The 17,476-nt window shown below is 41.7% G+C and overlaps 1 protein-coding gene across 2 annotated transcripts in view; it reads left to right on the plus strand.

Moving 5' to 3' along the window:
- The window catches only part of EIF2B3 (eukaryotic translation initiation factor 2B subunit gamma), a gene marked incomplete at its 3' end in the record, with an annotated part of 98,443 nt that overhangs the window by 1,383 nt on the left and 79,584 nt on the right, over positions 1–17,476 (plus strand). For both annotated transcript variants that reach the window (XM_084265927.1, XM_084265928.1), the window contains exon 3: positions 1,578–1,717. In XM_084265927.1, the coding sequence (XP_084122053.1) occupies positions 1,578–1,717 (140 nt within the window). The remainder of the gene's footprint in view (positions 1–1,577; positions 1,718–17,476) is intronic.

Below are 17,476 nucleotides of genomic sequence, written 5' to 3' on the forward strand. Positions count from 1 at the left end.
TGGTTGTTCCCCTGCTAGGGTAATGCTTCTATCCTCTGCTATGGATATATGGCTAGCTAAAAGCTTCTCTGTAACCAGCCTTGTACTTTGTGTGGCTCTGTAACTATCCTGAAATAACCATTTCCACTTGAAGCTCTTGACCACTAGTAGGTGGTGTTACAGTCAGATCTGTCTCCTTCCTCACACACACTCTTCATCTCATCTAACCTCTGTGAAAACGTGGACATGCAGGATTGTATATGCAGCTTCAGTAAGCAAGCTGCCACCTTCCTGCTCCTCTTTTGCTTCTGCCCCCTGACCAAGCCATATGTTTCTGCATTAATACTCCAGTGGCACCTCTTCTCTCCCTGGATCATAATTCTAAGTATTAGAGGAGGCTTTAGTTCCCGATACTTGCATATACTAGTAAGTGTTCCACAGTCTGACTCTTTGCAGCTCTTCTGTCCCAGCTGTAAGGTTTTCATCTCTCCTAGTAAGTATTAGGACACCTTTCTCCAGCTCACCAGATTTATGTTGCATGGTTGGCTTATAACTTCCACCTGACATCAATACCTTTTCCATCAGTTACTACTTTTCCCCAATTCAAGGTGTGCTTTCAGTCTCTTTCTGTAGGTTCTTCAGCCTGTTTTCAATCCAAGTTGGCATCCAGTGTGGGAGTGGGAAGGGAGTCTTCATGTGTCACTGGTACCAAACTGCCCTGTGATTCTCATGTTCCTTCCTCTGTTCTGTTAACAGATTCAGGATTTCAGTTTGGATCAATGATGACTTATTCTTAGCATGTTTTCATCTTACCACAGGAGCTTCCTAGGCTGAGGGTTGTATTATTTCCCAAACTTCTGTTCAAACTGCACATGGAATGTGACACTGGGGGCTTTTGCAGGGTGGGATATTTTACATTTGAGGTTTTGACTCTTGCTTTTACTTCCAGTTCTTGTGGCCAAGGCAAAAGGTTTCTTGCTGTTTTGTTTTCTTAGTCTTGCCTTTGCAAAGCTTCTGTTCAAACATTCTTCATTTTGGAAAATAAGCTTCATGCCACTGTTGATATCCTTCAAATACACATCTCCCTTTTTGCTTTTGCAGGTGGTATGAGTTTATTGCTTACGTGTTACTCCACTCCCTTGCCAAGCTGATGCTGAGATGTTTAACCATTGAATTGTAATTCTGTGGTTGGTGGTGTTGTCCACAGAGATTTATACAGGATCAGGGTGGACAGAAGACAAAGCTCTGACGTGTTGGTGGCATTAATGCAGGGTCTCAGTTTGTTTGAGGTCACTTGAGGATTCTAGAAGATATATCTGCTCTGTCTTGCTAACTCATGCCACTCACGTGCAAGTGTCCTGCTCAGTAGCAACCCTCCACCCACACAAAGGAGAGACTGTTTTCATACTCAGTAGGAGCTTTCTCTTTTGCAGAAAAAGTTACTGTTGCCAAAAAACCTTGGTTTGTTGTAGACCAAGTCAAGCCTTTTGACCGTTCCACCAGGCTTTGTAAATAATAATGCATGTATTCTATCTGTGGTGAATATGGGGTTGTGGGGTTTTTTTTGCTTGATTTCATCCCACTTTCTTCTGTCCCAGAGGTCATTGTGATTACAAGGAAGGAAATCCAAAAGATGTTAAAATTGGACACAAAAATGAAGCTGGATTTCGTGTGCATTGGTGACAACATGGACATGGGTACAGCTGATTCACTGAGGCACATTCACCAGAAAATTAAGGTATTATTGTCTTTCATTGAACTTGATCGGAAGACATTTGTTGATAATACATTTTTTCCACAGTGTTTGAAGAGCTGGCCCATGTAACAGGACTGTGGGCGACTGAATTTCCTGATCCTCAGAAGAGCTGAATTTTGTAAAGGTCACCTCATGGGGGAACTCAAAACAATGGCTCTAGATGACTAGAATTGGCAGCAAGGAAGGCTGGAGCAGATCCAGGCTGGGTGCTGGCTGCTGGCTGCTGCTTGGTCAGTGTTAGCTTTCTGGCAGGTTAGTTAAAAGGTTGGATTTGTTCATACAGTTTTTTGATACGATGCTTGATAGCTGTTGTCTGGTTAGTGCTTGGGGAGGCAATTCTGTACAAGTGTTCTTTGTTGCCTTAGGTTAGGCAATCTGATGGTATGTAAGGGGGTTTGTGTTCAGCTCTTGGCCCTGCCACGGGCCTGCCTGCACCATTAGGCAAGTGACTTGCTCTGTGTTTCGGTTTTCTGCCTTTTCCTGTGCTTTTGCTGGCTTGGTCATGTGGCAAGCTCTTCAATAAACAGTGCCCAAATGTGATAAAGTGCTGCTGTTCTCATAAAACCTGCCAGTTTGTAGAATTTTAATTTCCAGCTGCACAATTAAAACACTCCCATGTAAGGCAGAAATGCTGCTTGGAGCTCTTGCCACAGCCTGGGATGGAATTTTGTTTTTCTTGTTGTCATACACTTAATCTTTCTGATTTGTTCCCCGTCTGTTTAGGCCATCTTAGCCAAATTGGCTGTTTAAATAAAGGTTGCTACAGAACATCAATGAAGCATTTAAGTCCTGAAGTATCTTTTGGTCTTCAGGCTCTTTTTGAAGGTAATAATCTGCAGTACAACCAGCTGTGTACTCCCAAGAGAAAGACTCCAGTTGGGACACTATGAAACTTTCCAGGCAAACATGGGTGACTAAGAGGCACAGTGAGAGGAGATTCTGCAAGAGATTAATGCACAGACTAGAATAATTTAGAGGGGTAAGAGAAGATATGAAAAGGGGAAAGCAAAATCAACAAAATGAGTTTAAGTTAACGGAATGTTTCTGTCATGTGGAGAATCCCACCCTGTGATAATGGCAGTAATTTTTAATGACATGCACGCAGTAGGGAATTATCTCTGGGCTGCAGATTGTGACCCTGACCTTACAGTTTTATTGCCTGATCAGAGCTATCAGCCCAGCTGTCTGGGTGTCCCTTTTTTTTTTGGTAATCCAGACACTCCATTTTTTTGTTAATCCAGAGACTTTTGCTTAGGGGGAGGGCTGGGAGACAGCAGTAATGTGTGTGGGGATAAGAAAATAGACTGTCTTCAGAGGCAGCAGTGTTGACCTTCTGTTTGGTTTTTAGGAAAAAAGCTTAGAGAAGATGTGAGATAGTATTGAAAACCACACAACTTTTATTCAGCCAGCTGCTGTGTGTGCATGGCAGTAACTGCTTCTGCCCTTTTTATTCCATGTCTTGCTTGTCTGGCTGGAGAACAAAGTGGTCTCTTATTTGAAATAAGCCTATACTAAGTTCTTGAGCAGATTGCTGCACTGTGTATTTTGGAGTCATTCCTCCAGTAAATGCATACCACAGGTACAGCTCTGACAGGGTGTACCCTCTCCTGTGTGAGATAGGTGAGAGAACTACACAGCAGAGGTAGCTGAAAAGCTGCTGTATGTCGGCGATGTCCGCAGCGTAGCAGGAGAGGGATCTTGCTGAAGAATGAGTTTCCCTGGTAAAAACAACTGCTGCTTGTGGCCATAGTTTGCTGGCAGGCTTTTTGCAACCCATGCCAAAAGTCTGCTGAGAAGTTTAAACTGGTTGCTGAAACTTGGTTGTCCCAAATTGAGTTAATTGCCCGCAGACGGAAAAGCAAGTAGGCTCCATAAAAACGAGGTAACGTGGCACAGTATAGACAGCTTGTTTGTGTGCAAGTGACAGGGGAGAAAGCCAAGGTTATAAATGCACAGTAAGGAATACATCTAGGGGTAGCTGTACTGCTAAATTCTGAGATGTGCATAAATGTTGGACCACTCTAGAGCATAAAATCTCATGACTTGCTGCCTTGTCTAGCGTTTGACTGAGGGAGTTGCACCATCACTGCTTGCTGTACCTGCAGTTGCAGGCCTTTCTGTTGTGTTGCACCTTGGTTAATGAGGCTTGATACCTTACAGATTAGATGTCAAGATTAGATTTACAGAGTTGCATCCAGTAGTAGTGTGAGAATCCCTCCCATGCAAAGCCAAGAAGGGCAGAGGGAAGGTAGTTTGCATCGTCATTTTCTCGTTTTTTGGTGCTGGTGTTTCTGGGAGCAGGTAAGACTCACTGTCTTGGTTCACAGTAACAAGCAACTGACTCCACCAGTCTTGCTTTTTCCTGGTTTTTCAGAAGTTCACGAGAGCAAAGGAAACCCATTCAACTTTTTGTTTGCAGTTTGCCTGCTCTATGCACTCAGGATTTCTTGGATGTCTTCAAGAGTTGATACCGTAGATGCGTGCTCTCTGCTTTATGGGAACTCTTGTTATTTTTGGCTGTCTTGGCCTACACCTGATTGACAAGGTAGCAGCTTCATCAGGGCTTTTTCACTTATTGCAAGTCTGAATGTATCCTTTTCTTGGATCCTTCACCCAATAAATACATGCTAAACTCAATTCCTAAAGGCACCTGCTTGAGAAGTAATGAACAACAGAGAACTCGTCCTCTAAGTTCCACTTTCTGGGTTCCTAGGCCAGGGTGTCAGTCTGCCATGTTCTTTACCAGGAATTCCTGAGTGGACTTATGTGGTGCATCATTGTGGTTTTATTTAAACATTCAGTTCTGGGGTCTGAATAGCCAACACCATTAATCAGTTTGTTTTCACAATTCTACAACTGAAAATTGAGGCTTCACGAGGTGAAATAATTGCCTAGGATCACTAAAGATATTCATAACTACTAGAAAGCACATCTGTCTTAAATCTCTCAGGATTTCATGCGTAAGATCATCTTTCTATACTGTGTTTGAGTTTTTTATATGGATATATTTTGGAACATGATTTGTTTCTGTAGCTGGGTAAATTAATTACAGGAATATCAATTTCATTTACTGCTTTTAAATGCCTTTTGACTCCAGTTGTCTTTCAGTTGTTCACATACACAATTATACTAGAGTAATTCTGAAGTGATTTACTTCATGAAAACCTGAGTACTTTTTAAGTTATTGCCCTACCTGTAGCATGGAATTGAGGTCTGGCAAGACTTGACACAAAAAGAGGCCCTGCCATGGGTTTCTGTCGGGTATGCGTTGGAAAAGCTGTGCAGAGCAGTGGAAAAAACCTTTCACTAAATCTCTTGAAGACAACGAAGAGCTATGATAAACAAAGCAAAGTTGATGGATTGTAGCAAGCAATGAATCAAGCAGTTACATCCTTTGCTTCCAAATCTGTTAAAAGAGATTTGCACAGTTTAGTCAGTCCAGTATCTTTATGTTGAACTTCCAAAGTACTGCTCTGTGTTCATGCTTGCTTTCAAGAACTGTTGTCAGTAATTCATAGAATCATAGAATGTGTTGGGTTGAAAGGGACCTGTGAAGATCATCTAGTCCAACTCCCCCACAGTAAGCAGGGACATCTTTACTAGATCTGGTTTCTCAGAGCCCCATCAAGCCTGACCTTGAATATCTCCAGGGATGGGGCCTCCACTACACCTCTGGGCAACCTCTTGCAGTGATCTACTACCCTCATATTGACAACCTTTTTCCTAATAGCTAGCTATTACTTTTTCCTAATAGCTAGCTTTACTTTGAAACTTCAGAAAAGTATAGATTAAATAACAAAGTCAGCGTGCTCAGTCTGTGATAGGTAAATACCACCTCATCCAATGTACATTAGTAAAAGCAGACTGAGAGATCTTTAAGGCAGAATCTATGGTTTCCTTTGTCTCTGAAGGGCATGTGTTTTAGTCTGCTGCTTTGGTTGGAGCCATGTTGCTAGTGTTTTAGTCTCTTTTTTGCCTTAAAGAATATTTGTGACCTGTCTGGGAGTAGTTGAAATAAATTTAAAAAAAAAACAGTTGGCAAAGGTGTAAAAATTATTCTTGTATGAAATGTAAATCAAACACTCTCCTTCATGAAATCTCATTTTCCACATCCATTTTTTCCTTGTCTCTTACTGATTCCACTCTCTTAGGATACCTTTCCCACTTCAGCATTCACTTAGGCTGTTACTGGTCACTACTTCATCCATTACAGGCATGGGCAGCACACAGCTTTTGCTTGCTTTGTAGAGGAGCCTGTAGAATTTGTAAGCATGAAGAAGTAATTTGCTTTAAGAGTCAGATTGTCTAAAAGGTGAACTTGAACTGGGGACAAAGGAGCACACAATTTGTTTGTAAGGATAGCTTAATCTAGCCCTGAGCATGAAGAACTGAATACCTCTTCCATAGATGATGAGAAAACACTAAACTTCCTCTGAATTTGTCTTTAATTTCCTTCACACATGGTGCTTCAAGGTTAAAGTGGGTTTTAAATGAGACCAGTGTTTGGCATTTTTAGTAAATCAGTATGCTCAGCATGCTGCTGTAAACTAAGGATGATCTTACAGGTATAACAGAGCAGGTACTAAGGTGTAACTTGATAACTTCCATGTCCTGTTTTTATTTATTTTTATTTAGCATCCAAAGCTTGCTGATTGCCTGGAGCAGTCTCTGTAACAGGTGTAAGGGTTTCTTTTTGTTTTTACATCATATGCAACTGCTTTCTCCTCATAACTAGTCCTTGTTTCTGGTTTTCATTGGTAAGCACCACTGACTGGAGCATTCAGATAAGTTAAATCTGAATAATAGGGAAGTTAGTGAGAGTCTTGCCTATTTCAGTGGTGATACCTGATACAGTTCCTGCCAGAAGAGATGTGAGTGCTGCGTGCTGTGGTAGGAGATGATGCAGTTTGTTTTGCAGGTAGCTCCTCTTTCAGTGGTGGTGTGGTTTTTGTTTTGGGCTAGTTTAATTGGGTTTTGTTTGGTCTCTTTTCATAATTATGGGCAGTGAACCTCCTTTTTAAAAGTTAACTTGTTTTGATGTCTCTCAGTTTTGTGTAATGAAATTCTCTGACTCACCAAAGGAGGCTTTTCCTCTCTAGCTGGTTTTAGTGGGCACGTTTTTCAAGTCATCATATAAAGTCTTCAGGTGTATCCACTGGGGCTTTTTAGTGGGGTTACTCCCTCCAGTATGTTGCTCTGTGACTTAAGTCAGATTTATGTCTTCATTTGTTTGCCTTCTAGTGTGGTTCTGTAAAGGCCTTCTCTTGAAGTTTAATAGACCTCCTTTGGATGATTCACCAGACCAGTATGGAAAATACGTGCTGTGACCTGTCATGTTACAGCACAGTACTAGTGTCAGGGCTTTGGTTGGTAACACAGAACTCATGGTTCTGGAAATTAGTAACAAGAGCTGGGAGCCCAAGAGTAGGTTGTGGGGTTTTGAGAATTATCTGCTTGAAATAGGATGATGGTGAGCAGCCACTCTGATGATGGAACAAATGGCAAATGCAAGACTTGAATGTGTTGGGTAATTAATTTTTTAATGGTGGAGATGAGAAATTAATACTGTTGCTTTAAGGCAATGGGAAGATTTTTTTTGCCATTCAGGTGTGGAACTGAAATGTATCAAATGTGGGACAAACACTAGAAAAGGAGGTAAGATATTTAGAATGGAATATAATTTGGTTTAAATTTGCCTTGAGAAGACACAGGCTGAAAATTGCAGAAATCAGAGCAGAGAATTGTGAACAGTCATCCAGGAGGAGTAATCAAGGCAGAAACCCCCTAACTTTATACTAGTGTGAGAAACTGTGGTTTTGTTGTGGGGTTTGTTTATTTGTTGGATAAGTTATTTTATAAGAAAACAAAGTAATCTGATACCTGGAATGACAGGGCTTTAAGCTGTGACTCAGAAAACCCCTTTCAGAACCGTGTTTCTGTGACCTTCTGCTTGCACCATTCATCAAACTGCTGCAGACTTTTTTGTGGGCTGGTGATTACTGATGGTGGGGAAAAAAAAAAAGGTGCAAAAAAAAAAAAAGTGTTTGTGTTCCTGTAGCTTACAAATTATTTCCTCTGAAACTTCAGCATCTCTAATATTTGACCATTTTGTTTCCTGTGCCAAGCTTTCCCAGACCCATGCAGCTGCTGTCTGGTGCCACCTCCCAGGCTGGGGCCCCTCCAGGCAGCAGGTTGGGAAACCTGGGGAAGTCATGAATCTGTGTTTCAGGCTGAGGCAGGAGGTGGGTTGGGTGTGCCTGGATCAAGTGTTTGTCTTCACTCAGTCTATATGATTTTCACCTTTTGTTAAGCATTTCTCTCCCTTGTGTCACTCAACTGTACCCCAGCCAGTGATTAAAATGTGGTGTTCCAGCAGAGTAACAGCAATGGAACAATTTCACATTTTCCTTCCTTGATGAGCCTTTAGTTGTGTTAATGGAAGCCCTGACTAATATGGTATGAATTAATCAGCATGTCTTCTGCTGCTATCGCTGGTGAGTGCCTGTGTGTGAAATGTTTCATCTCAGGTGGTCCACCTGGTTTTCTCAGCTTCCAAAAGTAAGATTGGAAAGTAATACAGCTCTTAGAAAGCAAAGCAAAACAAACTCTAAAAAGCCACCAAAAAGAAGGAAAAAAACCCAACTTTCTTTGAACAAATAAACAAAGATTGAAACTCCAGATTCTCTTGGTATGTGCATCTTTGGGAGCCATGTTGTGGAAAGTGTGATGTCACGGTGGTGGTCTGTGTGCTGCTGAGGGTCACTGATCCGTGGCGTCTTGGACCGCATGGCTAAGCGCTTCACTTCCTCTGTTGAAAAATCTCCTTTCCAAACACATGATGTAAGTAAGCTTGCTGTAATGGCTGGAAGGTGGAATCTGAAGCCTTTTGGTACAGCTGAGCAGTTTGGTGACCAGGGAGAGAAGACCTTCAGTCCCCATAATTTAGAGTTGTGTATTTTTTGTACTGTTTGTGGAAATGAAAAAAAAACATATAAATGGTTTGTAAGAGACAAGGACTCTCCCTCTCTCTATATGAGCAAGACTTAACTAAACATTCTCTCCATCTCTCTTGAAATATTAAAAAGAATTTCATTATTTTTTCCAGCAGACCTGTCAAAATGCTGTTTATTTTAGTGTCCAAAATGCAAATGAAAGTTGCTGTCGTGGCTGCTTTTCTGATGCTGCCATTCACAATGTTGTTTGTTAGTGCTGTGTGAAAAAAGCAGATGTATCAGGTGGCACTTCACAGGGTAAGGAACATCTTTGTTTCTTTTCTGCCTCTGATTGAAAGCTGCCACCACTGAGGCACTAGGCAAAATTCATTACAGATTGCATGCCCAAGTCCCGTTCCCTGGTAGAAAGGAGCTATACTGACAGGTGCTCAGGCTGGTGATGTTGCTGGGGGGGAATGATACAGCGTTGCCTGGCTGTGTTTGATGGATGTGTTCAGGACTTTGCTCTGATCTTTATTTTTCCTGGCAGGGTAAGAGTTAGAAAATTCAACAGTTGTTGGTTGTTAGGGTTTTTTGGGTTGGATTTTTTTTTGTGTGTGTGTGGTTTGTTTGGGTGGTTTTGGTTTTTTTTTTTAAGTTACTCAGCTTTAGAAGAATGTAGCTAATTAAATTAATTATTTTGCTGCCAGGGTTTACTATGGATCAGGGCTAAAACACCAGAAGTTTGAATGAGGCAATTAGCTCTGAAGTTAAGGATCAAGAATGAATGGTTATTAGGACATTTGCTATTCTTTGTGTTGTCAGCTAAAGAGGATGCCTTCCCTTACCCATGCAGGCAATACCTTAGGTGCTCTGCAAAAAGAGCCACTGACAGACCTGAGATGCCTGTCAGTTTTAACTGTTGCATCTCCCACTGCATGTCTTTATCCTTTCCATGCTCCCAGCAACCTGAGGCCTTTGTTCATTACATGAACCAATACTTCTTGTTTCCATGTAGAAGTTAATTGTCAGCATTTCTCCAGTGTTACAGTGTAAGCTTTCATTCAGTCCCTGTGTGGTTACTGATGAATTGCACAACTTCAGCCTATTGCAGACATAGTAAGCTCTTTGCACATGTACATAGCTGAAATAATTTCTTTAAAAGCATCCTGATAAAAATCTCTTCCTGCTTTTATGAGCTGCTACTAGTTTTCTTTTTTGGGGGGAGTAAATAGAAGTTAGTGTTCATTTTTGTAAATCATTCTTCATTTTCCCTGCTTAAAGTATGTACAGGCATCCTGTGTAAATGCTGTGCTGTGTGTTGAGGGAAAACTACAGCTTTAGCAAAGGCAATCTCAAAAATGTTTTCCAGTTTTGTCCCTAAGAACACTTCCATGGACACATGAAGGCAAAGAATTAAACATCCTTTTTGTTACCTTGTTTTGTCAGGCATAGGAGGCCTTTTACATTAAGTCAAACTCAGGTTTAAGTTTTCAACATGTGATGAACGTTCTAAGAAACAAGAAGTCTGTGTGAAATGAATTTATGCATCTTCTTTTATTTCTAAAGAGAAAGTAAGATTTTTTTTTTTAAGCATGTGAAGAGGGGAAAAAGTTAGTCAGTGTCTTCCATCTGCCAGTTTTCCTTGATGCTGTCAATGGAGAAGGCACAGCCATGTGCCATGTATAAGCCTTGAAGATGTAACTATAACCCATGCTTGGGTGAGAACATGAAGGGTGGCACGAAGGCATCGCTGATGTCTGCCACTCTGGACACCACAGAGCAGGAGGAGCTGTGTAGGGCTCCCTTTGATGCTGTGTAGGGCTCCTCAGTGTTATCCTTGTTTTGAACGTTAAGTCACCAGCTGGTATGATGTTTTAATGGGTTTTTTTTCTTCTCATTTCCAATGTCCTTGGCCTTTCCCTGTGAGGCTTGGGGCCCTCCTGGCTTCAGGTAGGGTGATACTTGCAAGAAGGCATTCACAAGCTATTCATACACTTTTCTGGAATAGCATTCCTTTCTTGCTGGCCCCAGCCTTTTCACTCTGCTTCTAACCTGCATGATTCTACTTGTGTATTTTCCCTGTGTGTGGATCTTAACAGCCCTTCCCTCTTAGGAGTTTGGGGCTTCTCATGGCAACTGGGGCTGTACAGCTGACACAGTTACTCTGTTGCAGGTGATACTCCTTGGTGAGTATTCATCCACTGGAAGAGAAAATTCAATTGTGTAGCTCAAACACAATTGCATGTGATAACTTAACTTGGGGAGTGTGGGAGAGAGGAGGTGCCAGGTGTCAGCCCGTGGAGTTGCTCTTCTAGAGAGGGTTTTTCCCTCTGCCTCTTTGTGAAGCCTGGTACAGTAGTGTAACGTCAGTAATGGGAAGGTGGTGCTCTGAACAGCACAGGCTATGTACACTTTGCTCAGCACTGGTTTCCTGTCACTGTTTAATTTGGTGAAGGACATGAAGATCATTGGACTTGTAGGTTGCCTATTTTTTTGTTACATTGTGCTACATTATGTTAACTGGGAAACCCACATAGGTTATGTGTTTTTTCTTTTTTTGGGTGTCTGCTGAAAAGGGGGGAATGGTGTGTTCAGATTTTCTTGAAGCAAATTTAGGCATTCTTCTGTAGTATATATACCTTTGGCTCCTTTGGGAAGGTGGTGACAATTCTGGATGTAGACTAATGGTGGAAAAAGCAGCAGAGGTCTCGAAGCTTTCGTGACGTGTCTTACGCCACCAGTCGCTGCAGACCAAATACAACTGGGAAAATTGGAGATAAGCTAAGGAAGGAAGTAGTACTGCATGGAGGATAGTATAGGGACCTATGTTTCAAAACAGTCCTTTTATGTAATGTAATGTGATTTCTCTTTACAGGGGAAGAAACCCCAAACCCTTGAACAGATCAGCTCAGGCTTCAGGCACGTGTGCGCTCAGTTCGGTGCAGGTTCGTGTGATGGGGCATCGCCACTGAGCTGGTTCGTTCTGCTGAGCCTGTGCTTTGTGGAGCACATTAACATTTAGGTTTCCTGTTGCAGCACACTTGAAACTGGGTTTAATGTAATGACTTGGGTACACCTTGGAGACAGTTTCACACCTTTTTTTAAATTCTACTTTTCAGGTTTGAGGTGTGTTTTTGTTTGGTTGGTTTTTTTAAATTTAAGATCATGCTAATGTAGAATGATTCTTGAGGACATTTGCTGTACGTGTCTTTGTTTTCGTTTATACCCTTGTTTGAGACTGCAAAGAACCATTATGATCCTCTAAGCTGTAAGGGAATTTACACACAGTAATTAGGGCCCTTAGCTCCAAACTTATAGATGCCTGAGTGAATGTCTTTTTAAAGATAGCAAGTCTTTATTCATACACTCTAGTAGATGAGGAGTATCCTTTGTATTCTTTCCTATTTCGTTCCAGATTATATTTATTCTCCCTCTTAAATCACTTTGCCTTTTATTTCTACATTGAACACTGATTTCTAGCCACTGAATCCAGTCATACCTGCTTTTTGTTGTGTTGCTGTGAGATCTGCTGCTGTTTAGGTAATTGTGGGCTGTGGGCAAAGGCTTTCTTTCTCTTCAATAAGTTGAGCTGTTTGAGCTCCATTAGGACTACTTTTTATTATTATTGTTTGTATGACTACAGCACCTGACTGCCTAAGGCTCTGCTTACATTAAGTGTTAAGCCTGGACTTGAGCTCTGGGCTTTGGCAGCAAGCCTGCTGCGCTGCTGCTGTTGAGATTGGAGCCTGACTGCAGCGTTCTCTTTTTTGCTCATGTGAGGCAGAGTCCAAGATCAGCTGTGCAGCAGGTCTGGTAGTGCTGCTGTCCAGGTAGTCCTGGAAACCTGCCTGCCAGGAATAGGAGTGGCAGGGAAAGTGCCATTTGTTTCTTGAGTTCTCCTGCCTGTGAAGAAGGAAGTCTCTCCATGAAGTGGTGAATTCAGGGCCTGGGTTATGGGGGGCTCCCCTGCGCTCTAGCGCGTATGGTTCTAGTGAGTGGTGGTGCATGTTTTCTGGATGCCCTTAGATGGGGGGGAAAGCAGACTCCTCTGCAGCATGTTTAGGATCTGATCATAAAACCAGGAGGTGACTCCTGACCTCAGACAAATGAGAGAGCCTAACGAGACAGGTTAATATGTGTCAGTGTGTCAGTCTGGTGCCCCAGCATACTGATAGCCTGATAATTGTCAGCTTTCTGTAAGTGTAGGGGCAGAAGATTTATTTTTTTTTCAATAATTAAAGCAAAGAAAGAAGAAGACAGCAGAGCTTAGAACCACGTCCTTTAGAAAAAACAGTTGGCATCCTTTATTGATGTAAGGCAGAAGTAGATTTATTAAGTGCATGATGAGTAGAAGGGATAGGTTATAGGAGGGCAAACAAGTTGTGCTTAATGTGACAGAAAGTGGAACCAGTGGAGAAGGGTGATGTGGTTGGAGTAGGAAGCTGGAAAAATTACTTTTTGGAGTACTGTGGAGGTAGGACAAAACTGAATCATGAGTTGGAGCTGTAGGAAAAGGTGGATTGCAAAGCTTATGTTCCAGAACAGAAGTTTTGCAGTTCAGCAAGTGTCATAATATCAATGCCCTGCTTTGAAAACGTTCTTAATAAGCTTATGAAGTTCTCTAAGCTTCTGCTTTGGTTGCTGATAACTGTAAATTACCCTTTTCCACCTCAAGTGTCAGTTTGAGCAATAGGTAACAAGACTTCCTCCTGGGAGGAGACAGGATGCCTTCCAGGCTTGAATATCTTTCCTGTTCCTAGCTTATATGTATGTAAATTAAAAAATATTGATTTTGGATGGTAGCTCTTGAGATACAAAGATAGCCTAAAATGGTGTTTTCATTGTGTGATCCCATCTGATACAAGGCATAGGATGAGCCATATGATGGGACCGGGGTTAAAGTCTCCTCCCCAGCTTCTGGCATCTTTCCTCCAGCTTTCTTTGAGAAGATAAACAGTGATGCTGACAGGTTACGTCCGCGAAGGCATCCACATTGCCTTAAGGTGTTCTCACCTGATGAATTCAGGGCCATCCAAGAAATTAGAAGAGACTCCCTTGGCTCCCACATTAGACTTTTCTGTATGGGGTTTTTTTTTTAAAAAAAAAAAAAGCCTCTTTCACACTACACACTTTTTTTTTTTTAAAAAAAAAAAGCTTATTCCATCTTTTAATGAGATGAGGTTACTGCTGGATTTCAGATTGAGGGACATCCCTTGTCCCCACTGCCCTCTCTGAAGGTGCTGGTCTACAGCAATTTGTGCTGCTTCACAGTAGGTAAGTGCTTCATGTCTGCTAATAAAGTATTAAATCTCGACTTTCTTCTGAATCTTGCTGTCCAAAGACATTACAAAAGCAGAGTGGGAATTCCCAGCCAAAAGCAGCCATTTCAGTTGGTGGCTAACAAGATCCTACAGACATCAAAAAAAATTAAATGAGGTTTCCTGCTCCAGTTACAGCAACAGCCGTGTAGAGCTTCAAAGAGGTCACAGGTGTGGAAATTGGAGGACTCTTAATGGAGGCTGAGATAAAAAGGGATTCTCTAAAGCCTTGGATGTAAGTTTCTGGTCTGGAGTGGTGAGTAATGTAATTGCTAGGAGGTATCTTTGGCTTTGCCCAGAGCATGCTAACAAGCGATCAAAACACTTGCCCACAGCCAAACTGTTCTTTCCCTTCTACTCTTTAGAATAATAAAAGCATTACACACAAACCCCACTGTTAATGCAACATGTGGGTGAAGTTCCAGGCTATTGTGTATAAAACTGAGTCTTAATTCCAGCAGTAATTATAACTTGTTCCTCTCCCCTGCATCACAGCGCAGGAAGTGATGCAAAGTTCCCTCTATGTGTGTTAGGCTGAGTGTAGGAACAGAGTCAAAGTTATCTAATCTCTTGATTTTAGTTACTTTCCTGTCAGTGTCTCAGCTGTAATACAGCACAATTGGAAACTTTTAGCATTTAAGGTCGATGTTTAGTCCGGTCTGTTAGGAGCTGGTTCCACTACTCGTGGATATTTTGCTTCATTTCTGTTTATAATGCAATCTGACATTTGTTTTCCTCTTTCTCTTGAGGCTGATTTTGTTCAAATTAGAGATTTCCTTGCAACACATGTTTTCTCATTTTTCTAGTCTTCAGTTTTTGAGGCCATCAGCAGTTTAGGCTGTGAGGTCCTGCCCTTGTCTATACTTGATAGAAAAAACACAGTAAAAATTCATCGTTTGCTGCCAGCTATCTGTGGTAACCTCAATATCTCCTGTTTGAACAGAAGGGACCAGCAATTATTGCTGAATATAAAAGTTTTTAGCATTGCCTTTGTACACAGGGTGTGAGAAAGTCCAAGGCTTTTTTATTTATGCTGGTATATTACACCATATAATTGCATCCATCTTTTTGATCTGTGGTATGAATTAGTTCTATTGAAAACATGTTTTCTATTTTTAAATCAGTTGTCTTGAACTGAGCTCTTGAAACATTTGGCTTTTTTGGTCTTGTTTTTGTGTGGATTTTCCATATTGTGCTGGGTTTAATATAATTGTTGGCATGTTGGTTTTGAGAGGGTTTTTTCCTTTGCTGTTTTTTTTTCTCCGTTTTGTATAATTCTCTTGATATTTTATGTTACGGTGTTGTATTTATCCAGATTTAGTATGCGAGTTATCTCATGATATCTGAGCATTTCACAGTTTGGAAATATTTGATGAAGTGCTTGCTGGGGCCAGTGTTAGAAAAGGAGAGCAGAGATTTGGAGGCCCAAAGTGCTGTGTTTCTATACTTCACTGATGGCTAGATTGGAAGCCCAGGGCTCCAACCACGGTCAGTAGGGACAGAGAAGCATCTCCTTGAAATTTGGATCATAGGTGGGATGATTTCTACCGGACCTTATTTTTCTCCCCTGATCAACAGCTGAGTACAAATTCTGAACTCATATGTCTAAATTGGAAACTTGGGGTTGAATGGGATTATTGAGGCCCAAGTGACTCTTCCAAGAAGTGTCATCTTCTCTTCCTGTTTTCTGTGGCTCTCGTGATGCTCACAAAAAACATGAGTTGTGCTACCAGCAAGCTAAGGCTGCTGTCCCTGCACCCTGCTGTGGTGTACCTAAGGCTGCTGTCCCTGCACCCAACTGCAGTAGCACTGTGGTGTTTCCTTGTGTGCCCCAACCCAAAGCCATTTGCTCTTCTGTCTTATTAGGCTTGATGGTATTTTCACCTGGCCTACACAGCAGCTTCTCTGGTAGAGTTCTGGTCTGTGATGAGGGCTCCTCTGTGACAGTGAAGTAGTAAACGAAATGGCACTTACCAAGTTTGGCAGAGCAGGAAAATGCCAGAAATTCCGAGCATTTGTTCCATGCCCCATCTGTTAGATGGTTCTCCTTGAGTCAAGGCCTTGTCCTTCCCCTGACTGGAGTGGGTGTTGAGGGTACGTTTGTGCCTGTGCTTCTCTTCCTTTGCAGCGGTTCTGCTTGGGGTGTGTGCTTGCTGGGGTTTTTTTCATCAGTACTTGTTGATTCTTATCATCTGTTTGTATAATAGTTTGGGATTGATGTAATCATTGTTACGTGTATTTCATTAAGAGATGGAGATGTGTGTGTGTGTACTTAGGTGTTTGCATAATTAATGAATTCAAGTATGTTCACATATCCCTTGTTAGCACATGAGTGCATGTGGTAAGCACTTCTCTTCTTTGTATCAGTGGCTTGTTGGGAAAGGTGCACGGTATTTATTTGGCATGTATATATGTAAAAAACCCACAAGCTCTACCATTTATTTTCTTTCTTCTACACCCACCCTAAAAACGTAAAGAAAAACACACACTTCTGCTGGGGTTCTAGGATAGTTTATTTTTTCATTCAGCCGTTAGTTTATTCGTTCAGGAGTTGTACACTGGGAAAAAAGTGCATCCATCAGACAGTGAGGGCTTTATTTATGGGGGGGGGTGGGGTGGTGTTTCAAAGGGGAGGCTGTCAAGTCCCAAAAGAGCCTTTCATGGTGTATTCTCAGCGTGCTTCTGAGGCCGCTGCTCTGCTCATCAGGAGGAGAGGCAGAAATGTGGGCTTTACAGAGCAACTGTGTGTTTCACTGGTCCCTGCGCTCACTGACGTTTATTTACATATTGGGAGAGTAAATGGGTAGAACAGATGGCAACCAGACATTTGGTGGTTCTGTTCCCGTATGCTCCTCAGGGGTCTTGCATTCAGTTTTTGCAAAAAGCTTGTCCTATAGCGAGGAGAAAAAACCCAGGATCCTGTTCACAACTGTGAAATGCTTGTTGGGTTTTTGCTGTAGTGACAGATTAAAGTGTTTAGTAAAATGTGAAGTAATTATGACATTTGTTTTGCAAGTTCAGATACCTGCTCCTTAGGATAAGTCCATTGGCCAGTCTGGCTGGCTCTTTTTATTATTAATTCTTATTTTCATCACTGGAGTGAATGCATTTAGATTTGAAGCCAGAGATATCTTCCTTCTACAGACTTGGATTTTGAAAAGTACAGGTCTATTTATACAGGTCTTGGATACCTTTTGGCCTTTGCCTCAAATACTGTAAGTCATTTGTACTCTTGTAAAAACAGAGTATCTGAAAAAAAAACGCAGGATTTTCGAGGGATTTTAATATGTATTTCTTCACTATTTACAGTTATGAAGCAGGAGATTTACTTCCATACCAAGTTGAATTTTTTTCTTACTTCCTTTGTACACAGGGGAAGGCTGGAGCGGGGCTGCTCCAGGGTGCCAGGCAACTCGCTTCAGTGGTTTGGGGGGGATTTATTTTTTTCCAATGTGTGCGTGTTGTTTGTTTTAGAGAAGTGATAATTA

This window comes from Gallinula chloropus (genome assembly GCF_964237585.1).
Source record: "Gallinula chloropus genome assembly, chromosome: 6".
NCBI lineage: Eukaryota > Metazoa > Chordata > Aves > Gruiformes > Rallidae > Gallinula > Gallinula chloropus.